Below are 17587 nucleotides of genomic sequence, written 5' to 3' on the forward strand. Positions count from 1 at the left end.
GTATTTGAAGGGACAATAGCTGAAAACTTTCCTAATATGGGAAAGGAAACAGTCACCAAAGTCCAGGAAGCACAGAGAGTCCCAGGCAGGATAAATGCAAGGAGGAACGCACCGAGGCACACAGTAATCAAATTGATGAAAATTAAAGGCAAAGAAAAAAATATTAAAAGCAACAAGGGAAACGCAACAAATAACATACAAGGGAACTCCCATAAAGTGATCAGCTGATTTCTCAGCAGAAACTCTGCAGGCCAGAAGGCAGTGGCATGATATATTTAAAGTGACGAAAGGGAAGAAACTACAATGAAGAATACTCTACCCAGCAAGGCTCTCATTCAGGTTTGATGGAGAAATTAAAAGCTTTTCAGACAAGCAAAAGCTAAGAGAATTCAGCACCACCAGACCAGTTTTGCAACAAATGCTAAAGGAACTTCTCTAAGCAGAAAAGAAAAGGCCACAACTAGAAACAAGAAAATTACAAATGGAAAAGCTCACCAGTAAAGGCAAACATAAAGTAAAGGTAGGAAAGCATCCACACACAAATATGATATCAAAACCAGCAACTGTAAGAAGAGGAGAGCACAAATGCAGGATATTAGAAAGGCATTTGAAATTAAAAGACCAGCAACTTAGGGGACTTCCCTGGCAGTCCAGGGGTTAAGACTTTGCCTTCCAGTGCAGGGGGTGCAGGTTCGATCTCTGGACAGGGAACTAAGATCCCACATGCCTTACAGCCAAAAAAAATGTAAAACAGAAGCAATATTGTAACAAATTCAAGTAAGACTTTAAAAATGGGCCATGTCAAAAAAAATCTTAAAAAAAAGCAACTTAAAACAATCTTGTTTATATACAGACTTCTAAGAAAATGGCAATAGGAACACACATATTGATAACTGCCTTAAATGTAAATGAATTAAATGCTCCAACCAAAAGACACAGACTGGCTGAATGGATACGAAAACAAGACCCATATATATACTGTCTACAAGAAACGACTTGAGATCTAGGGACACATACAGACTGAAAGTGAGAGGATGGAAGAAGGTATTCCATGCAAATGGAAATCAAAATAAGGCTGGAGTAGCAATACTCATATCAGATAAAATAGACTTTAAAATAAAGACTGTTACAAGAGACAAAGAAGGACACTACATAATGATCACAGGATCAATCCAGGAAGAAGATATAACAATTATAAATATATATGTACCCAACATAGAAGCACTCCAGTATATAAGGCAAATACTAACAGCCGTAAAAGGAGAAATCAACAGTAATACAATAATAGTGCAGGACTTTAACACGCCACTTTCATCAATGGACAAATCATCCAAACAGAAGATCAATAAGGAAACACAGGCCTTAAATGACACATTAGATCAGGTGGACTTAGTTGATATTTACAGAGCATTCTATCCAAAAGCAGCAGAATACACATTCTTTTCAAGTGAACATGGAATATTCTCCAGGATTGATCATATGTTGGGCCACAAAGCAAGCCTCGGTAAATTTAAGAAAACTGAAATCATATCAAGCATCTTTTCCAACCACAACACTATGAGGATACAAATCAACTACAAGAAAAAAACTGTAAAAAACACAAACATGTAGAGGCTAAACAGCATGCTACTGAACAACCTATGGATCACTGAAAAAAATCAAAGAGGAAATCAAAAAATACCTAGAGTCAAATGAAAATGAAAGCATGACTATCTAAAACCCATGGGATGTAGCTAAGAGGGAAGTTTACAGAAATACAATCTTACCTTAGGAAACAAGAAAAATCACAAATAAACAACCTAATCTTACACCTAAAGCAACTAGAGAAAGAACAAACAAAACCCAAAGTTAGTAGAAGGAGAGAAATCATAAAGATCAGAGCAGAAATAAATGAAACAGAAACAAAGAAAACAATAGAAAAGATCAATGAAACTAAAAGCTGGTTCTTTGAGAAGATAAACAAAATTGATAAACCTTTAGCCAGACTCATCACAAAAAAAGGGAGAAGGCTCAAATCAGTAAAATTAGAAATGAAAAAGGAGAAGTTACAATGGACATGACAGAAATACACCACAGAAAGGATCATAAGAGACTACTACAAGAACTACATGCCAAAAAAAATGGACAACCTGGAAGAAATGGATAAATTCTTAGAAAGGTACAATCTCCCAAGACTGAAACAAGAAGAAATAGAAGATATGAACAGACCAATCAGAAGTACTGCAATTGAAACGTGACTGAAAAACTCCCAACAAACAAAAGTCCAGGACCAGCTGGCTCGACAGGTGAATCCTATCAAACATTTAGAGAAGAGTTAACACCTATACTTCTCAAACTCCTCCAAAAAAACTGTAGAGGAAGGAACACTCCCATGCTCATTCTTTGAGGCCACCAACACCCTGAAACCAAAACCAAAGATATCACAAAAAAGAGAAAATTACAGGCCAGTTATCACTGATGAACACAGACACAAAAATCCTCAACAAAATACTAGCAATCCGAATCCAACAGTACATTAAAAGGATCATACAGCATGATCAAGTGGGATTTATCCCAGGGATGCAAGGATTTTTCAAATATCTGCAAATCAATCAGTGTGATATACCACATCAACAAATTGAAGAATAAAAACCATATGTTCGGGCTCCCCTGGTGGCGCAGTGGTTGAGAGTCCGCCTGCCGATGCAGGGGACACGGGTTCGTGCCCGGATACGGGAAGATCCCACATGCCGCAGAGCGGCTGGGCCCGTGAGCCATGGCCGCTGAGGCTGCACGTCCAGAGCCTGTGCTCCGCAGTGGGAGAGGCCACAACAGTGAGAGGCCCGCGTTCCCCAAAAAAAACAAACAAACAAACAAAAAAAAAACACAACCAGGGCTTCCCTGGTGGCGCAGTGGTTGAGAGTCCGCCTGTCGATGCAGGGGACGCGGGTTTGTGCCCCGGTTCGGGAAGATCCCACATGCCGCGGAGCTGCTGGGCCCGTGAGCCATGGCCGCTGAGCCTGCGCATCCGGAGCCTGTGCACCGCAACGGGAGAGGCCACAACAGTGAGGGGCCCGCATACTGCAAAAAAAAAAAAAAAAACACAACCATATGTTCATCTCAACAGATGCAGAAGAAGCTTTTCACAAAATTCAACACTTATTTATGATAAAAACTCTCCAGAAAGTGGGCATAGAGGGAACATATTTGAACATAATAAAGCTCATATATGACAAACACACAGCAAACATCATACTCAATGGTGAAAATCTGAAAACATTTCCTCCAAGGTCAGGAACAAGACAAGGATATCCACTCTCATCACTTTTATTCAACATAGTTTTGAAAGTCCTAGCCATGGCAATCAGAGAAGAAAAAGAAATAAAAGGAACCAAATTGGAAAAGAAGTAAAACTGTCACTGTTTGCAGATGACATGATACTATACACAGAAAATCCTAAAGATGCTACCAAAAAACTACTAGAGCTCATCAATGAATTTGGTAAAGTTGCAGGATACAAAATTAATGCACAGAAATCTGTTTCATTTCTACACACTAACAACAAGAGATCATAAAGAAAAATTAAAGAAACAATCCCATTTACCATCACATCAAAAAGAACAAAATACCTAGGAATAAACCCACATAAGAAGACAAAAGACCGGTACTCGGAAAACTGTAAAATGCTGATGAAAGAAATCAAAGATGGCACAAACAGATGGAGAGATATACCATGTTCTTGGACTGGCAGAATCAATACTGTCAAAATGACTATATTACCCAAGGCAATCTACAGATTCAATGCAGTCCCTATCAAATTACCAATGGTATTTTTCACAGAGCAAGAGCAAAAAAATCTTAAAATTTGTATGGAGACACAAAAGACCCCAAATAGCCAAAGCAATCTTTAGAAAGAAAAACGGAGATGGAGGAATCAGGCTACCTGGCTTCAGACTATACTGCAAAGCTACAGTATACATATAAAACAGTATGGTACTGGCACAAAAACAGAAATATAAATCAATGGAACAAGATAGAAAGCCCAGAAATAAACCCACACACCTATGGTCACCTAATCTATGATAAAGCAGGCAAGAATATACAATGGAGAAAAGACAGCCTCTTCAATAAGTGGTGCTGGGAAAACTGGACAGCTACATGTAAAAGAATGAAATTAGAACACTCTCTAACACCATACACAAAAATATACTCCAAATGGATTAAAGACTTAAATGTAAGACTGGATACTATAAAACTCTTAGGGGAAAACATAGGCAGAACACTCTACGACATAAAATGCAGCAAGATCTTTTCCGAGCCACCTCCTAGAATAATGGAAATAAAAACAAAAATAAACAAATGGGACCTAGTTAAACTCAAATGCTTTTGCAAAGCAAAGGAAACCATAAACAAAATGAAAAGACAACCCAAAGAATGGGAGAAATTTGCAAACAATGCAACTAATGACAGATTAGTCTCCAAAATTTACAAACAGCTCATGCAGCTCAATATCAAAAAAATAAAAAACCCAATCAAAAAATAGGCAGAAGACCTAAATAGACATTTCTCCAAAGGAGACATAGAGATGGCCAAGAGGCACATGAAAAGATGCTCAACATCCCTAATTATCAGAGAAATGCAAATCAAAACTACAATGAGGGGCTTCCCTGATGGCGCAGTGGTTGAGAGTCTGCCTACCGATGCAGGGGACATGGGTTCATGCCCCGGTCTGGGAGGATCCCACATGCTGCGGAGCGGCTGGGCCCGTGAGCCATGGCCACTAAGCCTGCGCATCCGGAGCCTGTGCTCCGCAATGGGAGAGACCACAACAGTGAGAGGCCCACATACCGCAAAAAATAAAACAAAAAAAACACTACAACAAGGTATCACCTCTCACCAGTCAGAATGGCCATCACCAAAAAATCTACAAACAACAAATGCTGGAGAGGGTGTGGAGAAAAGGGAACCCTCCTACACTGTTGGTGGGAATGTAGATTGATACAGCCACTATGCAGAACAGTATGGAGGTTCCTTAAGAAACTAAAAATAGAGCTACCATATGATCCAGCAATCCCACTCCTTGGCATATATCTGGAGAAAAACATGGTTTGAAAGGATACATGCACCCCAATGTTCGCTGCAGTGCTGTTTACAATAGCCAAGACATGGAAGCAACCTAAATGTCCATCAACAGATGAATGGATAAAGATTGGTAATATATACAATGGAAAATTACTCAGCCATTAAAAAGAATGAAATAATGTTACTTGCAGCAACACAGATAGACCTGGAGATTATCATACTAAGTGAACTAAGACAGAAAAAGACAAATATCATATGATATCGCTTATATATGGAATCTTTTTTTTTAAATGATACAAATGAACTCATTTACAAAACAGAAACACACTCACAGACATAGAGAACGAACTTATGGTTACCTGGGGGGTAAGGGGGGGATAGATTGGGAGTTTGGAATTGCCATGTACACATCGCTATATTTAAAATAGATAACCAACAAGGATCTACTGTATAGCACAGTGAATGCTGCTCAGTAGACTTTAATAACCTAAATGGGGGAAGAATTTGAAAAAGAATAGATACATGTATATGTATAACTAAATCACTTTGCTGTACACCTGAAATTGACATAACATTGTTTTTTTTTCCTTTGATTGTAATTTTTATTATATATACTCAGCACAGTATTCAATGCTTATTTAATATGGCTGTGTCTGTTCATAATTATAAAGCAATTTGAGCAACACTGATTGTGCATTATTATACTTCAACTGAAAAACCATTACAAGCTGAATAAATATCTTTGAAAATTTCAGATAAAGAATTTTCTTTGGGGAGGCACAGAATTATAGGTACTCAATTTTTGTCAATTTTAGGACATAATAATGCTTAAGGAGGATAAACATACATAGCATATAATTACATTTCAGTTTATCATTTATTTCAGTGCTATTTCAACCACTTATCCTCTATATCTTGACATTCACATGAAAGAATAGCAATCAATGATCCAAATGCAAATCACAGTGAAGCTCTAGGCCTTAGTTAAATATTGTAGTATTTTAAAAGTTTTTATGATTAAAAACTGAAGACAAAATAAGTTGTTAAGTGATAAATAGCTTACTCAGTTTTAGCATAATTTTAATGTCAAAACAATACTGACATTAAAAAAACCGTATGAGGCAGATAAACAATATGCCTTTAGAAATATTAAAGAATTTACTACAAATGTGCTTACAGATTTTACTTTTTGGTTAATACAGGTAACATGCTTCTTAAATAATCTCTTCACTTTATCTATAAAAATAAAACTGTCCTCAATATTCTTAAATTCTTTGTTTTCCAAATAAGGCCATTATTATATAGTAAGTTACTGAATCAATGGTTTAAAATCAGTGATACAAATCATATGTAGAAGGTGATGTAACAAATTTATTGTTAGGTAAAGAATCAGTACAGTACAGTAACCAGCTATACATAAGAGGTAGAATTCTTAATCACAGTTTAATAGAAAAGATGCAGTAGTTTATATCTGTACTGTTTTATTAACTATAGTACTAAGTTTGCTTCTTATTATGAGTGTATCAGAAGGGGAAAAGGGAGGGCTCTTCATAGGCAAAAATCTTATTGGCCCTTGTTTTGCATGTGTTATAGGGGCTACTCCTGGACACTTAGGAGCATTTTCTTGACCAATTAAGGTAATAATACCTTATCTCATCTTTAAAAAGTTTCAGAGTTGGGAAATCTAAACTTCTTTTCTGAAGAACAGAGGGAAATATATAAGAAGGAGGGAAATATCTCTCTTTTTGTACCACTCTTGAGTGTAAATTATAGATGAAAGCATTCTCTCTGGATATCATTGCTTATTAAGAATCCCAGCAGTATTAACCCACAGAGGTTGTTCTATACTCAAGTTTATAAGTTGATTGTTTCTAACTTGTATATGTCATAAACAATATTACAAATGGGTATAACCTAAAAATTCTATTTAATTCATTAAATTATTAGTACTTGAGTAAGACAGGATGGCAGAGACTATAGGGTTATTCACATATTGAGTGTTTAAACTTCTGTGGGTTTCCAATCCTTAATTGAATGTCAGATAAAGTGATCAGAAAGGTCACTTTATGAAAGTTGTAATAAAAACTGTAATATTTATACCCACTAGGGCTTATGTTTTGTAAAATGTACCTGAATACTTATAAATGATTATTCAAAACAGAATAAAACAATTGTAAAAAAATAAAACCCAGTTTCTTCCAGTTAACTGGAAATTATCTCATAATTTATATTAGGATTGAGTCATTATGAGCCAATCAGATTGTAAATACTTTATTTATAGTTTAAGTGAACTTTATTTTGATAGGATATTCTCTAAATTCTTTTATATTGAGTTTATTCTTTTCTTACTGATTTTGAGAACACAAAAGTGATATTTACTTACATTAGGTCCAGATCCTTTTAGCAATATTTCCTTCACAACTGCTGGTATTAATGTATTATCCAAGTCAGTAAACATGTTAAAACTAACATAACACTGTTGATAATATAAAAATAAAATGATTTTCCCTCACATTTAATTTTAAAATCTATATTTTGGTTAAGGATTAGACAGAATGTATTCTTATAGAGACTGGGAGCAATCTTTATTCTTCAAAGAGAAAATCTGTCCTAATTTTAATAAGTATGACTTAGCATTTTTAAGAATTATTCAAAATGTCAGCTTTTGGGAATGTGAGCTAGGTATATAAAACTATTTGCTATTAAAATGAAATATATTTCGTTATAAAAATCCCACATATCTGTTTTTCACAGCTATGCTTCTATTTACATTTAGGAGATACATATGTAAAAAGAGAAAAGTTGAGTCTTTGTCTTCTAAAGATATCCATGATTAGGTAATTCTCAGATGATTTATAACTTAATATATTGAAAAACTTCTACAGTTAATTTGTAATTGCCACATTTACAAAGAAACTTCTGGGTAACAATCTTTTAAAAACATAGTTCAGTGTTACATTTAGGCCCAAAGTTCATTTATTTAAATCACCTATGACATTTGCAAAATTTTTTCAAACGTAGGAAACTGCCATTATTAATATGGCTTCATTCATTTATACCTGCAAAATACTTGTTATACACTTAAGTACAACTGGAACAATAAGATTACTTGCACAGATGAAAGTGAAGACTTTCCTTTCATGTTAAAATTAATATTTATTTCACACTTATGGTAATGCCTGAAAACGTTTTGCAAACAACTATTAATGGTCTTGACCGTAACAGTTTATTGCATTTTTCTGTCCCTTTTTTTCTGAATGTTAAGTACTCTACTTTGGAGTTTTACGTTCTACTTTTCCTCTTATCTTCAAATAGACTCTTCAGCATATATACTTGAATGGCTGACACTACCACCATTACCACTAAATTAACCATAGACCAGAAATTTACTCTATCAAAGTTGCTTTCTTGTATGTTTCGATCACGAGCTTCAAATGCTCTAAGCAGAGTTTGGATATGACCACTTTTGCTTAGTCTGGACTTGATACTGTTGATGGACTCCAGAATGTCTTCCAGTTTCATATCCAACATATCTGTGCCAGTAATATATTTCTTCCAGTCCTCTTGTTCTTGCTCCTGTTCTCCCATATTATCCAGGATTAATTCAAAGAAAATCACCTTCTCAGAAATGGTGCTGAATGTATTATCAAAGCAGAACATGTAGTCACCGCCCTCAGTCTCTATCGTGTGAACTCCATCTGATTTTCTTTGTTCAAAAACTAAGGTTCTTCCTTTTGGAGAGGCAAGACGGAAATCAATATCTAATCCTGCTCCATCTAAAACCGGAATTGAGTGAGGGTGGTGGGGCTGATTAAAGCCAAGTGTCATCATCTCGTCCAATGATTAAGGAGAACGTGTATTAGGCCTGCATTGTGAAATTCCCAGTATTGAAGCGTGTACTGGTTGGTACTCGATCTCCAGCGAGGCCTTCAGGGGCATGGGCTGGTAGAAACACTCCTTCTGGCCGGCCGGAAGAGTGAACGTGAAGTCGCTGTCTAAGGAGTGCGTGAAGCCGGCCGCCCCAGGCAGCAGCAGAGAGGCCAAGAAGACCAACAGGAAGGGCAGCCAGATCTTGTCGCCCATCCCTGCCTGGGCGATCTCGGGCTGGAAAAGGCGTGGGAAGCGTGGGTTATAGGCGCCTATGCTCCACTTTTCCTCCCTGGACTCCTCGTGGTTGGCAGGGAAACCGGGAGCCTGAAGAAACTCCAGGTGAAGGCCAGGGCGGAGGGGCGTTTCTCAGAGGGGAAAACGCCGGCCTACAAACGGTAGGGACTGAGGGCGGAGCCAGCAGTCCTTTTCCACACCCTCCCGGGTCTTGGCTCCGACATAACATTGTTAATCAACTATGCTCCAATATAAAATAAATTTTTAAAGTACTTGGCAACTGGTAAGCACTCAATAAACGTTTGATGAATAAAATAAGGAATGCAATACTTTCAGAACCTATATCAACTGCCTACATAATATTTCCATTTGCATATCTAATAAGATTTCAAAATAAAATGCTTAATTTTCTTCCCATACCTGTATTTGCCTGATTTCCCACCCTTCCTCACCATTTTCATAAATGACAGCACTATTTATTCAGTTGTTTACATTGAAAATCTACAAGTTATTCTTGAAACCTTGTACCCTCATTACATAAATACATTTAATTACTCAACCCTGTGGACTCCACCTCCAAAACGTTAACTCGAATCTACCTACTTTTCTCCCTTTCCAAATACAACTCTAACCCCAGCTTCCAACATTTTGACAGAGATTACTATGAGAGTCTCCCAAAAGGTCTCCCTGATTCCTTCCATGCTCTGCTGAACTCTATTCTCCATGTATACAGCTGATGTGGTGTTCTGAAATCATGAATCAAATTTTTGTCCTTTCCAGCTTAGAACCCTTCAAAGGCTTCAAAAAGGAAAAAAGGAAAAACTCCTCCCTTTGGCTTACAGGAATTCCATGATGTCCCCTGGCTCCCTGTCCACATCTGCTTGTACTACTCCCTTGCTTGTCCCCTACCCTTCAGGCATCTGTCTTTCCTTCCTCCTCTTCAAACAAACCAGGCACACTTCCACCTTTGAGCCTCTGTACCAACTGTCCCCCCTCCTGAAATGCCCTTTCCCCATCTTCCAATGGCTGGCCTTCCCTTGTCACTCAGATCTCAATTTAAATGCCACCTCCTCAGAGAAATTTTTTGCTGACCACCTAATCTAAAGGTGGTCCAGACCTATCAAGCATCATTAGTTCTTGATATTTTTCTTATTTATTTATTACCTGTCATCTCTCTCCCAATCAGAAGTAGAGAAAATTTATCTATCTTATTATGTCAGAGGTCTTCAATATCACCACCAGGTTCAATGATTCACTAGGAGGACTCACAGGACTCAGCTTATAGTTGTACTTAACACTTATGATTTTCTTTTCTTTTTTTAAAAAAAATTTATTTATTTATTTATTTATTTATTTAGGCTGTGTTGGGTCTTCATTTCTGTGCGAGGGCTTTCTCCAGCTGTGGCGAGCAGGGACCACTCTTCATCGCGGTGTGCGGGCCTCTCACTGTCGCAGCCTCTCATTGCGGACCACAGGCTCCAGACGCGCAGGCTCAGTAGTTGTGGCTCAAGGGCCCAGTTGCTCCGCGGCATGTGGGATCCTCCCAGACCAGGGCTTGAACCCATGTCCCCTGCATTGGCAGGCAGACTCTCAACCACTGCACCACCAGGGAAGCCCAACACTTATGACTTATTACAGTGAATGGACACAAAGAAAAAAATAAGCAAAGGGAAAAGGCACATTGGATGAAGTCTGGAGGAAAGAAGGTACAAACTTCCGAGAGTCCTCTCCCAGTGGAATCCTCTCCCAGAGGACACACTTAATTCCTCCAGCAATGAGTTGTGACAGCATGTGTGAAATGTTGTTTACCAGGAAAGCTCATGAGAGACTCTGTGCCTGAAGTTTTTCTAGGGGCTGGTCATGTAAGTGCCCTATGCCTAGCATGTACCAAAATTTCAGAAGCCAGAAGGAAAGCAGGTGTTCAGCATAAACCATACTGTTAGTACAAACAGTTTAGGCACAGTGAGCCACTCTTCTCAGTTAGGGAACGTGGGAACCCTCCTGAAATCTAAGCTTACCAATACCAGCCAAGGGCCAACCTTCCAAGCAGTCTGAAGCCTGCTAACGTTAACTCATTTCTGCACATTTATTAACCCGTGTATCACCTATTCTAACTTCCATTAACAGATTTTTAAAACAAAAATGTTTCTCTTCTCTGAATCTAACATTTCAAAGAGATTTCCACTCATTAAACAAATATTTACTTAACACTTGCCACATGCTAGGCATAGGGAACTCAAAAAATAATAAAATACCATGTGCCCCTTAGGAACTCTAGAATGTGAGAGAAATGAATTTAAAAGACCATTTTCATAATCAAGTATTTTAAGAATTATTAAGTGGTGTATCCAAAGTACCATTAGAACATAATGGCAGAAAGACTAACACTGCCTCAGTGTGTAAGAAAAAAACTTCCAGAAAAAATTAAGAGAGAGAAGACAGGGCCTACTTTAGCTAGAAATGGTCAAACAAGATTATCTGAAGGGTAACACTTGAGCCTTGAGCTGAGATCTGAATGATAAGGAAAAGGCAGCCAATAGAAGTTCTGATCAAAGTACCTTCCAAACAAACAATAACATATGCAATGGCACTGAGAAAGGTCCATTAAAGGGAAAGCTCTAAATACCTAAAATACAGTAAACATTTGATAAACGGTACCTATTAGTACACTATCATGTCCTCTCCATTTTTAAGAAACTGATGATTTTAGAGATTAGATACATGAAGCCCATACCACTAGAACATTTGTATATTATTTATGTCTACCCTATTCATTTACCAAAAAAAAAAATTTTTTTTAGGTAGAAGTTAAAAATAGTACAAGTAAAATGAAGCAAAAATCAATTAATTACTCATTGATTCAAATATTTACTAAGTACTCACTATACGGCCAAACTTAAAAAGGTGAAACAGACATGCCTCCTAACTTTGAGGACTTTATGTTATACTAGGAAAAAAAAGGAAATGGATGTAGACACATGAGAGCAAAGCAGAACACGTGCTATAACAGAAATAGGAACAGAAAAGTCAATGGCTGGAGTGGGGTAGGAAACATGCCTTAGATCAGAACACCTAAACTAAAGCAACATACAACAGGTAAATGAAAAACTAAGCCTTAACCTGATCAAAAAAAAGGCAAATAAGGAAAAAAAAATGAAAGGTTATATACACAACTCTTACCGATAAAAGATTTTTTAAAACTTCATTAAGAGAGATACCTTTTCCTAAGCTGTGTAAGAAATTTATCTGCTAAATCTTTTACACTGAATAAAATAAATCATGTCTAAGAAGACATTTTTAACTCAACTGTAGAAATATCTATTATACCAACCTTTGATTAAAGTAGAAAATACAAAATTAGTATGACATAAAAGGCCCTCCATTATCCAACCTCTGTATCCGCTCTAACCTCATTTCCCACCCTTACAGGTGAACTATGTATATTTTACTGCAGTCATAATGCTATTTCCCATCACCCGAAATTTTCCTCCACCTGGAAAGGCTCCCTTACTATAGCATCCAAATATTTCTAGCTAAATAATATGCATTAATCAAGACTGAACTCAGAGGCATAATTTTCAAGACAGCTTCCCTGAATTTTCAAGCTAAACTAAGTTCCTTTTAGTCACTTCACATTATACCCTGTTTTCATCTTATTAAAGTTGGCCCTCCTCATCCATAGGGTCTGCATTCGTGGATTCAAACAATCGTGGATCATCTGTAACGAACTTGGGAATCCAAGGATTTTGGTATCTGCAGGGAGTCCTGTAACCAATCCCCTGCAAATACACAGGGATGACTGTACTGCATTTACTATATTTTACTAAAATTATCTGTCTATGGGTCTTCTTCTTCATCCAGACTATAAGCTCCTCAAGGACAAGTCACATCTTATTTTTGTGTCCACAGCACTTAGCAGACAAATGGGTGCCCCCTAAAAGTTTATTAAACTTTTACAATTTTGATAAAACCTACTGAATAACAAATTTGAGCTACAGATGGCTTTCTAGTGATCAGAACTGATCCAGGAATAACATTTGAAAAACTTAGAAGAATAAATCATTAATTTTCTTTAGAGGGAACATCCTGAATATCAATAGTCTACATTTTTCACAGTCTATAGTACAGACTCTTCAAAACGGAGATCATTAGCAAGTGCCAAAGTACCTGTGGTCTGTACTGTGAAAGAGAGAAGATCCAGTTGCTCTGTGCACTTCTTAGGTGAATGAGTGGTAAAATGAAATTGTACTGCAGAAGTCAGAGCCTTCCATATATACCCACTTGGATTGAGGGCCACTGAATCTCAGAACAGGTGACTTTCTATAATCAATGGTTCTCAATTCTTTCTGCCTCTATATCATTCACATATGTAGCCCATTCTCATGAATTATATTTTCCAACATACACAGTGAATTCTCAACTTAGAACACACACTTCTGAAGTAACAAGGCACTTCTATATATTGAGAATTACTGATGTATATATATTATTTCAATTTCAAAACATTATATAGGATTTGATATGTTGATCTTTTTATGAGTATATTTATAACTTATAATACATTTATTTTTTTTTAAATGTGATAAAGGCCAACATACAAAATGTGACATGTGAAGGTCAAACACTCTATTAAATTCAAACTACAATCTGCTCCTTTGCCCTAAAATCTGGTTGCTAGTCATAGTGAAAGAAATGGAAATCTACTGCATCATTCTATGATTAAGGTGTATTATTCTACTATGCAAAATATCATCCTCTTTTCAAGAAAATTGTGAGAATGAAACTCAAGATTTCTTTTTTAACATCTTTATTGGAGTATAATTGCTTTACAATGGTGTGTTAGTTTCTGCTGTATAACAAAGTGAATCAGCTATATGTATACATATACCCCCATATCACCTCCCTCTTGCCTCTCCCTCCCACCCTCCCTATCCCACCTCTCTAGGTGGTCACAAAGCACTGAGCTGATCTCCCTGTGCTATGTGGCTGCTTCCCACTAGCTATTTTACATTTGGTAGTGTATATATGTCAATGCCACTCTCTCACTTCTTCCCAGCTTACCCTTCCCTCTTCCCGTGTTCTCAAGTCCATTCTCTACATCTGCGTCTTTATTCCTGTCCTGCCCCTAGGTTCTTCAGAACCTTTTTTTTTTTTTCAGATTCCATATATATGTGTTAGCATATGGTATTTGTTTTCCTCTTTCTGACTTACTTCACTCTGTATGACAGACTCTAGGTCCAACCACCTCACTACAAATAACTCAATTTCACTTCTTTTCATGGCTGAGTAATATTCTATTGTATATATGTGTCACATCTTCTTTATACATTCATCTTTCAATGGACAATTAGGTTGCCTCCATGTCCTGGCTATTGTAAATAGTGCTGCAATGAACACTGTGGTACATGCTCTTTTTGAATTATGGTTTTCTCAGGGTATATGCCCAGTAGTGGAATTGCTGGGTCACATGGTAGTTCTATTTTTAGTTTTTTAAGGACCTCCATACTGTTCTCCATAGTGGCTGTATCAATTTACATTCCCACCAACAGTGCAAGAGGGTTCCCTTTTCTCCACACCCTCTCCAGCATTTATTGCTTGTAGACCTTTTGAGGATGGCCATTCTGACCAATGTGAGGTGATACCTCATTGTAGTTTTGATTTGCATTTCTCTAATGATTAGTGACATTGAGCATCCTTTCATGTGTTTGCTGGCAATCTGTATATCTTCTTTGGAGAAATGTCTATTTAGGTCTTCTGCTCATTTTTGGATTGGGCTGTTTTTTTTTTTTTTTTTTTGATATTGAGCTGCATGAGCTGCTTGTATATTTTGGAGATTAATCCTTTGTCAGTTGCTTCATTTGCAAATATTTTATCCCATTCTTTGGGTTGTCTTTTGGTCTTGTTTATGGTTTCCTTTTCTGTGCAAAAGCTTTTAAGTTTCGTTAGGTCCCATTTGTTTATTTTTGTTTTTATTTCCATTTCTCTAGGAGGTGGGTCAAAAAGGATCTTGCTGTGATTTATGTCATAGAGTGTTCTGCCTATCTTTTCCTGTAAGAGTTTTATAGTGTCTGGCCTTACATTTAGGTCTTTAATCCATTTTGAAACTCAAGATTTCTTAAATTATGGAGTTTTAATCCCTTAACTGGATTAACATGATGTTATAAATATTCAACAGAAATCTTACTTTGGAAATGATCATAAGTACAAAGACTTCAAGAGGTATCCAAATTCTAACTATTGGAATTCAACTCATCTTTCTCTAAGTGTCTGTACCTCTAATATCTTGCATTTATTTTACACGTCTCTTTCCATCTTTAGACTGTAAGCTCCTTGAAGACAGGAACTGATTTTAAGCATTTAATACAGCATTTAATATATGCCTTGCATAGAGCAGGCTCTAAATATAATTGAATGTAGGATGAAAGAACAGAATGTGAAAAGGAAAGGTAAGTAGAACAGAGCAAAGCTTGGGAATGATGGAAGCAAGGAAAAGAAAACTAATACTAGAGAGCCATAAAGGTATGGGGAGAAAGACGAGTGAAAAAGCTATTAAGCAGGTTATAGCCGGGCAATTCTGAAGAGACATAAAAAATCTAATACCCTTATTTCTCTGATGTAAAACTTGTTTGTGGTTTTTGTACAAAGAAAAAAGACAAATTAAAGCTCTAATTATCTAAAGCCGAACTTCTGTTTTATTTTTTAAATACCACTCAAAAATATTTAATGTGCTCAAATGGGTATCACTTAGAATTTTTATTGAATAATTTGTCTGTCTCTACTTACAGTATAATGGAAACACTAACAGTACTGTATTATGTAGACCTTCTGCTGACATACACTTTACAAATATTTACTCCAGCCCAAATACTAAAGCCAGTGTGATATTTTTAGCACTAAGTTTTGAGAAAGCTCAGCTTTCCTCCTGTAGTTATAAGAGATCCGAGTCACTCAACTCCCAGAGCCATATTCAAATCATTAGAACACCATATCCCCCTGGTGTAACAAGAGCCATAATTTCTCCAACTGAAAAATTAAGCCCTTTCCTTTTAGGAAAAGAGAGAACGGCACATGAATTAGTTCCGAAAGAGAGAATGCTAAAGAGAATGGCATATGAATTAGTTCCATAATATTTCTGCAAATTGTTAAATAAACTCTCAGTCTTGCTTCAGCTAAAGGAGTTAACTGTTTAAAAATGCAATTATAAAGTAATCGGGAGACTAGATTCTGGTCCGGACACTATCACTTAATCTCAGTCTCAGTTTCCAGAACTTTAAATGAGATAGTTCAGTATAATTAAATTCAAATAACATTTATTGAGTACATTCTGTGTGCAAATATATAATGCCTAAATTGTTGCCAGGCTCCAACATTTAAATATTTTAATGATTTGGGGTTATCAAAATTGTCCTTGTTGAAATAGACTGTATAAAGAGAACCCAACAACTAGCACCCTCCTCCTCAGTGATTTTCCTCAGACACCTACCTCCCCAAGCTCTGCCCTTGGGAGTCATAGTTGCTCTCAGCAATTTCTGGCTTCAACCCAAACCCCAGCACGAGGCTGATAAAGAATGGCAGTCTGACATACTCAACTCCCACCTGAAATGGGGGCAGTGCCTGAGGAGGAAAAGGGAGATTCAAATAAGGTGCTAGTCTGAAAAACAAAGAAAAGGTTTTAGCATGAAAACCACTCATAAACCGTGTGACCTTGGGCAAGCGTCTTAACCTTCCTAAGCATTTTTTTCTATACTAAAAAAAAAAATGGATAAAATACCACCTCACAGGACTGATGTGAGAAATAAATGGATAATTCACATAGTTTTCCATACATATTTTTCATTATTATTAATAACTAGAAAGTTGAATTAACTTGTTGAATCAGTTGCTCAACCTGTTTCCAGGGACCAGTCTACCTACCAAGTATTAAGGACATTCTACCTCAGGAGAGGGCAAGCAGTAGATGACTCTAAGATCTCTTCTAATTCAAAGGCTCACTGAAAATATGCAGCTGTATCACCATCGCCGTCACCAGGGTGTGTGAATGATCACACCAAGGTAGTCACTACAATCTTACAGTCTGTATCTTAATCACTAAGTTAGCAGCAAAAGGGGGTAAGGTGGCCATGCAAACACCAGACACAAGGTCTCTGAAATGGGCATCGCATAACTACCATCTGCTATTACTTATGGGAATAAAAGTCCAGAGGCTAGAGAGGGCTCACTTCACAATATGGAGAACAGCAATAAAATGCTGATAATAGTCCCAGGCATATGGATATGTTCAATAAAGTTAGCTTCTACTATTGTTATTATCATGTCATAGAAGCAGTCTCTGGGGACTATCACAAAAATAAGTTTCAAGTACTATAGGCTTTCAGGCACCCTATATACCTTAACACTGCTGGCAAACTGTAGGGTCTCCAGA

The 17587-nt window shown here is 37.0% G+C and overlaps 2 protein-coding genes across 5 annotated transcripts in view; both read right to left on the reverse strand.

The window, feature by feature from the left end:
* The window catches only part of RABGAP1L (RAB GTPase activating protein 1 like), a 694034-nt gene that overhangs the window by 522624 nt on the left and 153823 nt on the right, over nt 1–17587 (reverse strand). The gene's annotated exons all lie outside the window — the stretch shown is intronic.
* LOC132483285 (transmembrane emp24 domain-containing protein 5-like) lies at nt 7843–9243 on the reverse strand. Its single transcript, XM_060088563.1, has 2 exons — nt 8962–9243; nt 7843–8868 (listed from the first exon to the last, which is right to left on the reverse strand). The coding sequence occupies exons 1-2, from the start codon at nt 9142–9144 to the stop codon at nt 8344–8346; spliced, it is 708 nt and encodes a 235-aa protein (XP_059944546.1). The 5' UTR covers nt 9145–9243; the 3' UTR covers nt 7843–8343.

This window comes from Mesoplodon densirostris, chromosome 2 (genome assembly GCF_025265405.1).
Source record: "Mesoplodon densirostris isolate mMesDen1 chromosome 2, mMesDen1 primary haplotype, whole genome shotgun sequence".
Classification (NCBI taxonomy): Eukaryota; Metazoa; Chordata; class Mammalia; order Artiodactyla; family Ziphiidae; genus Mesoplodon; species Mesoplodon densirostris.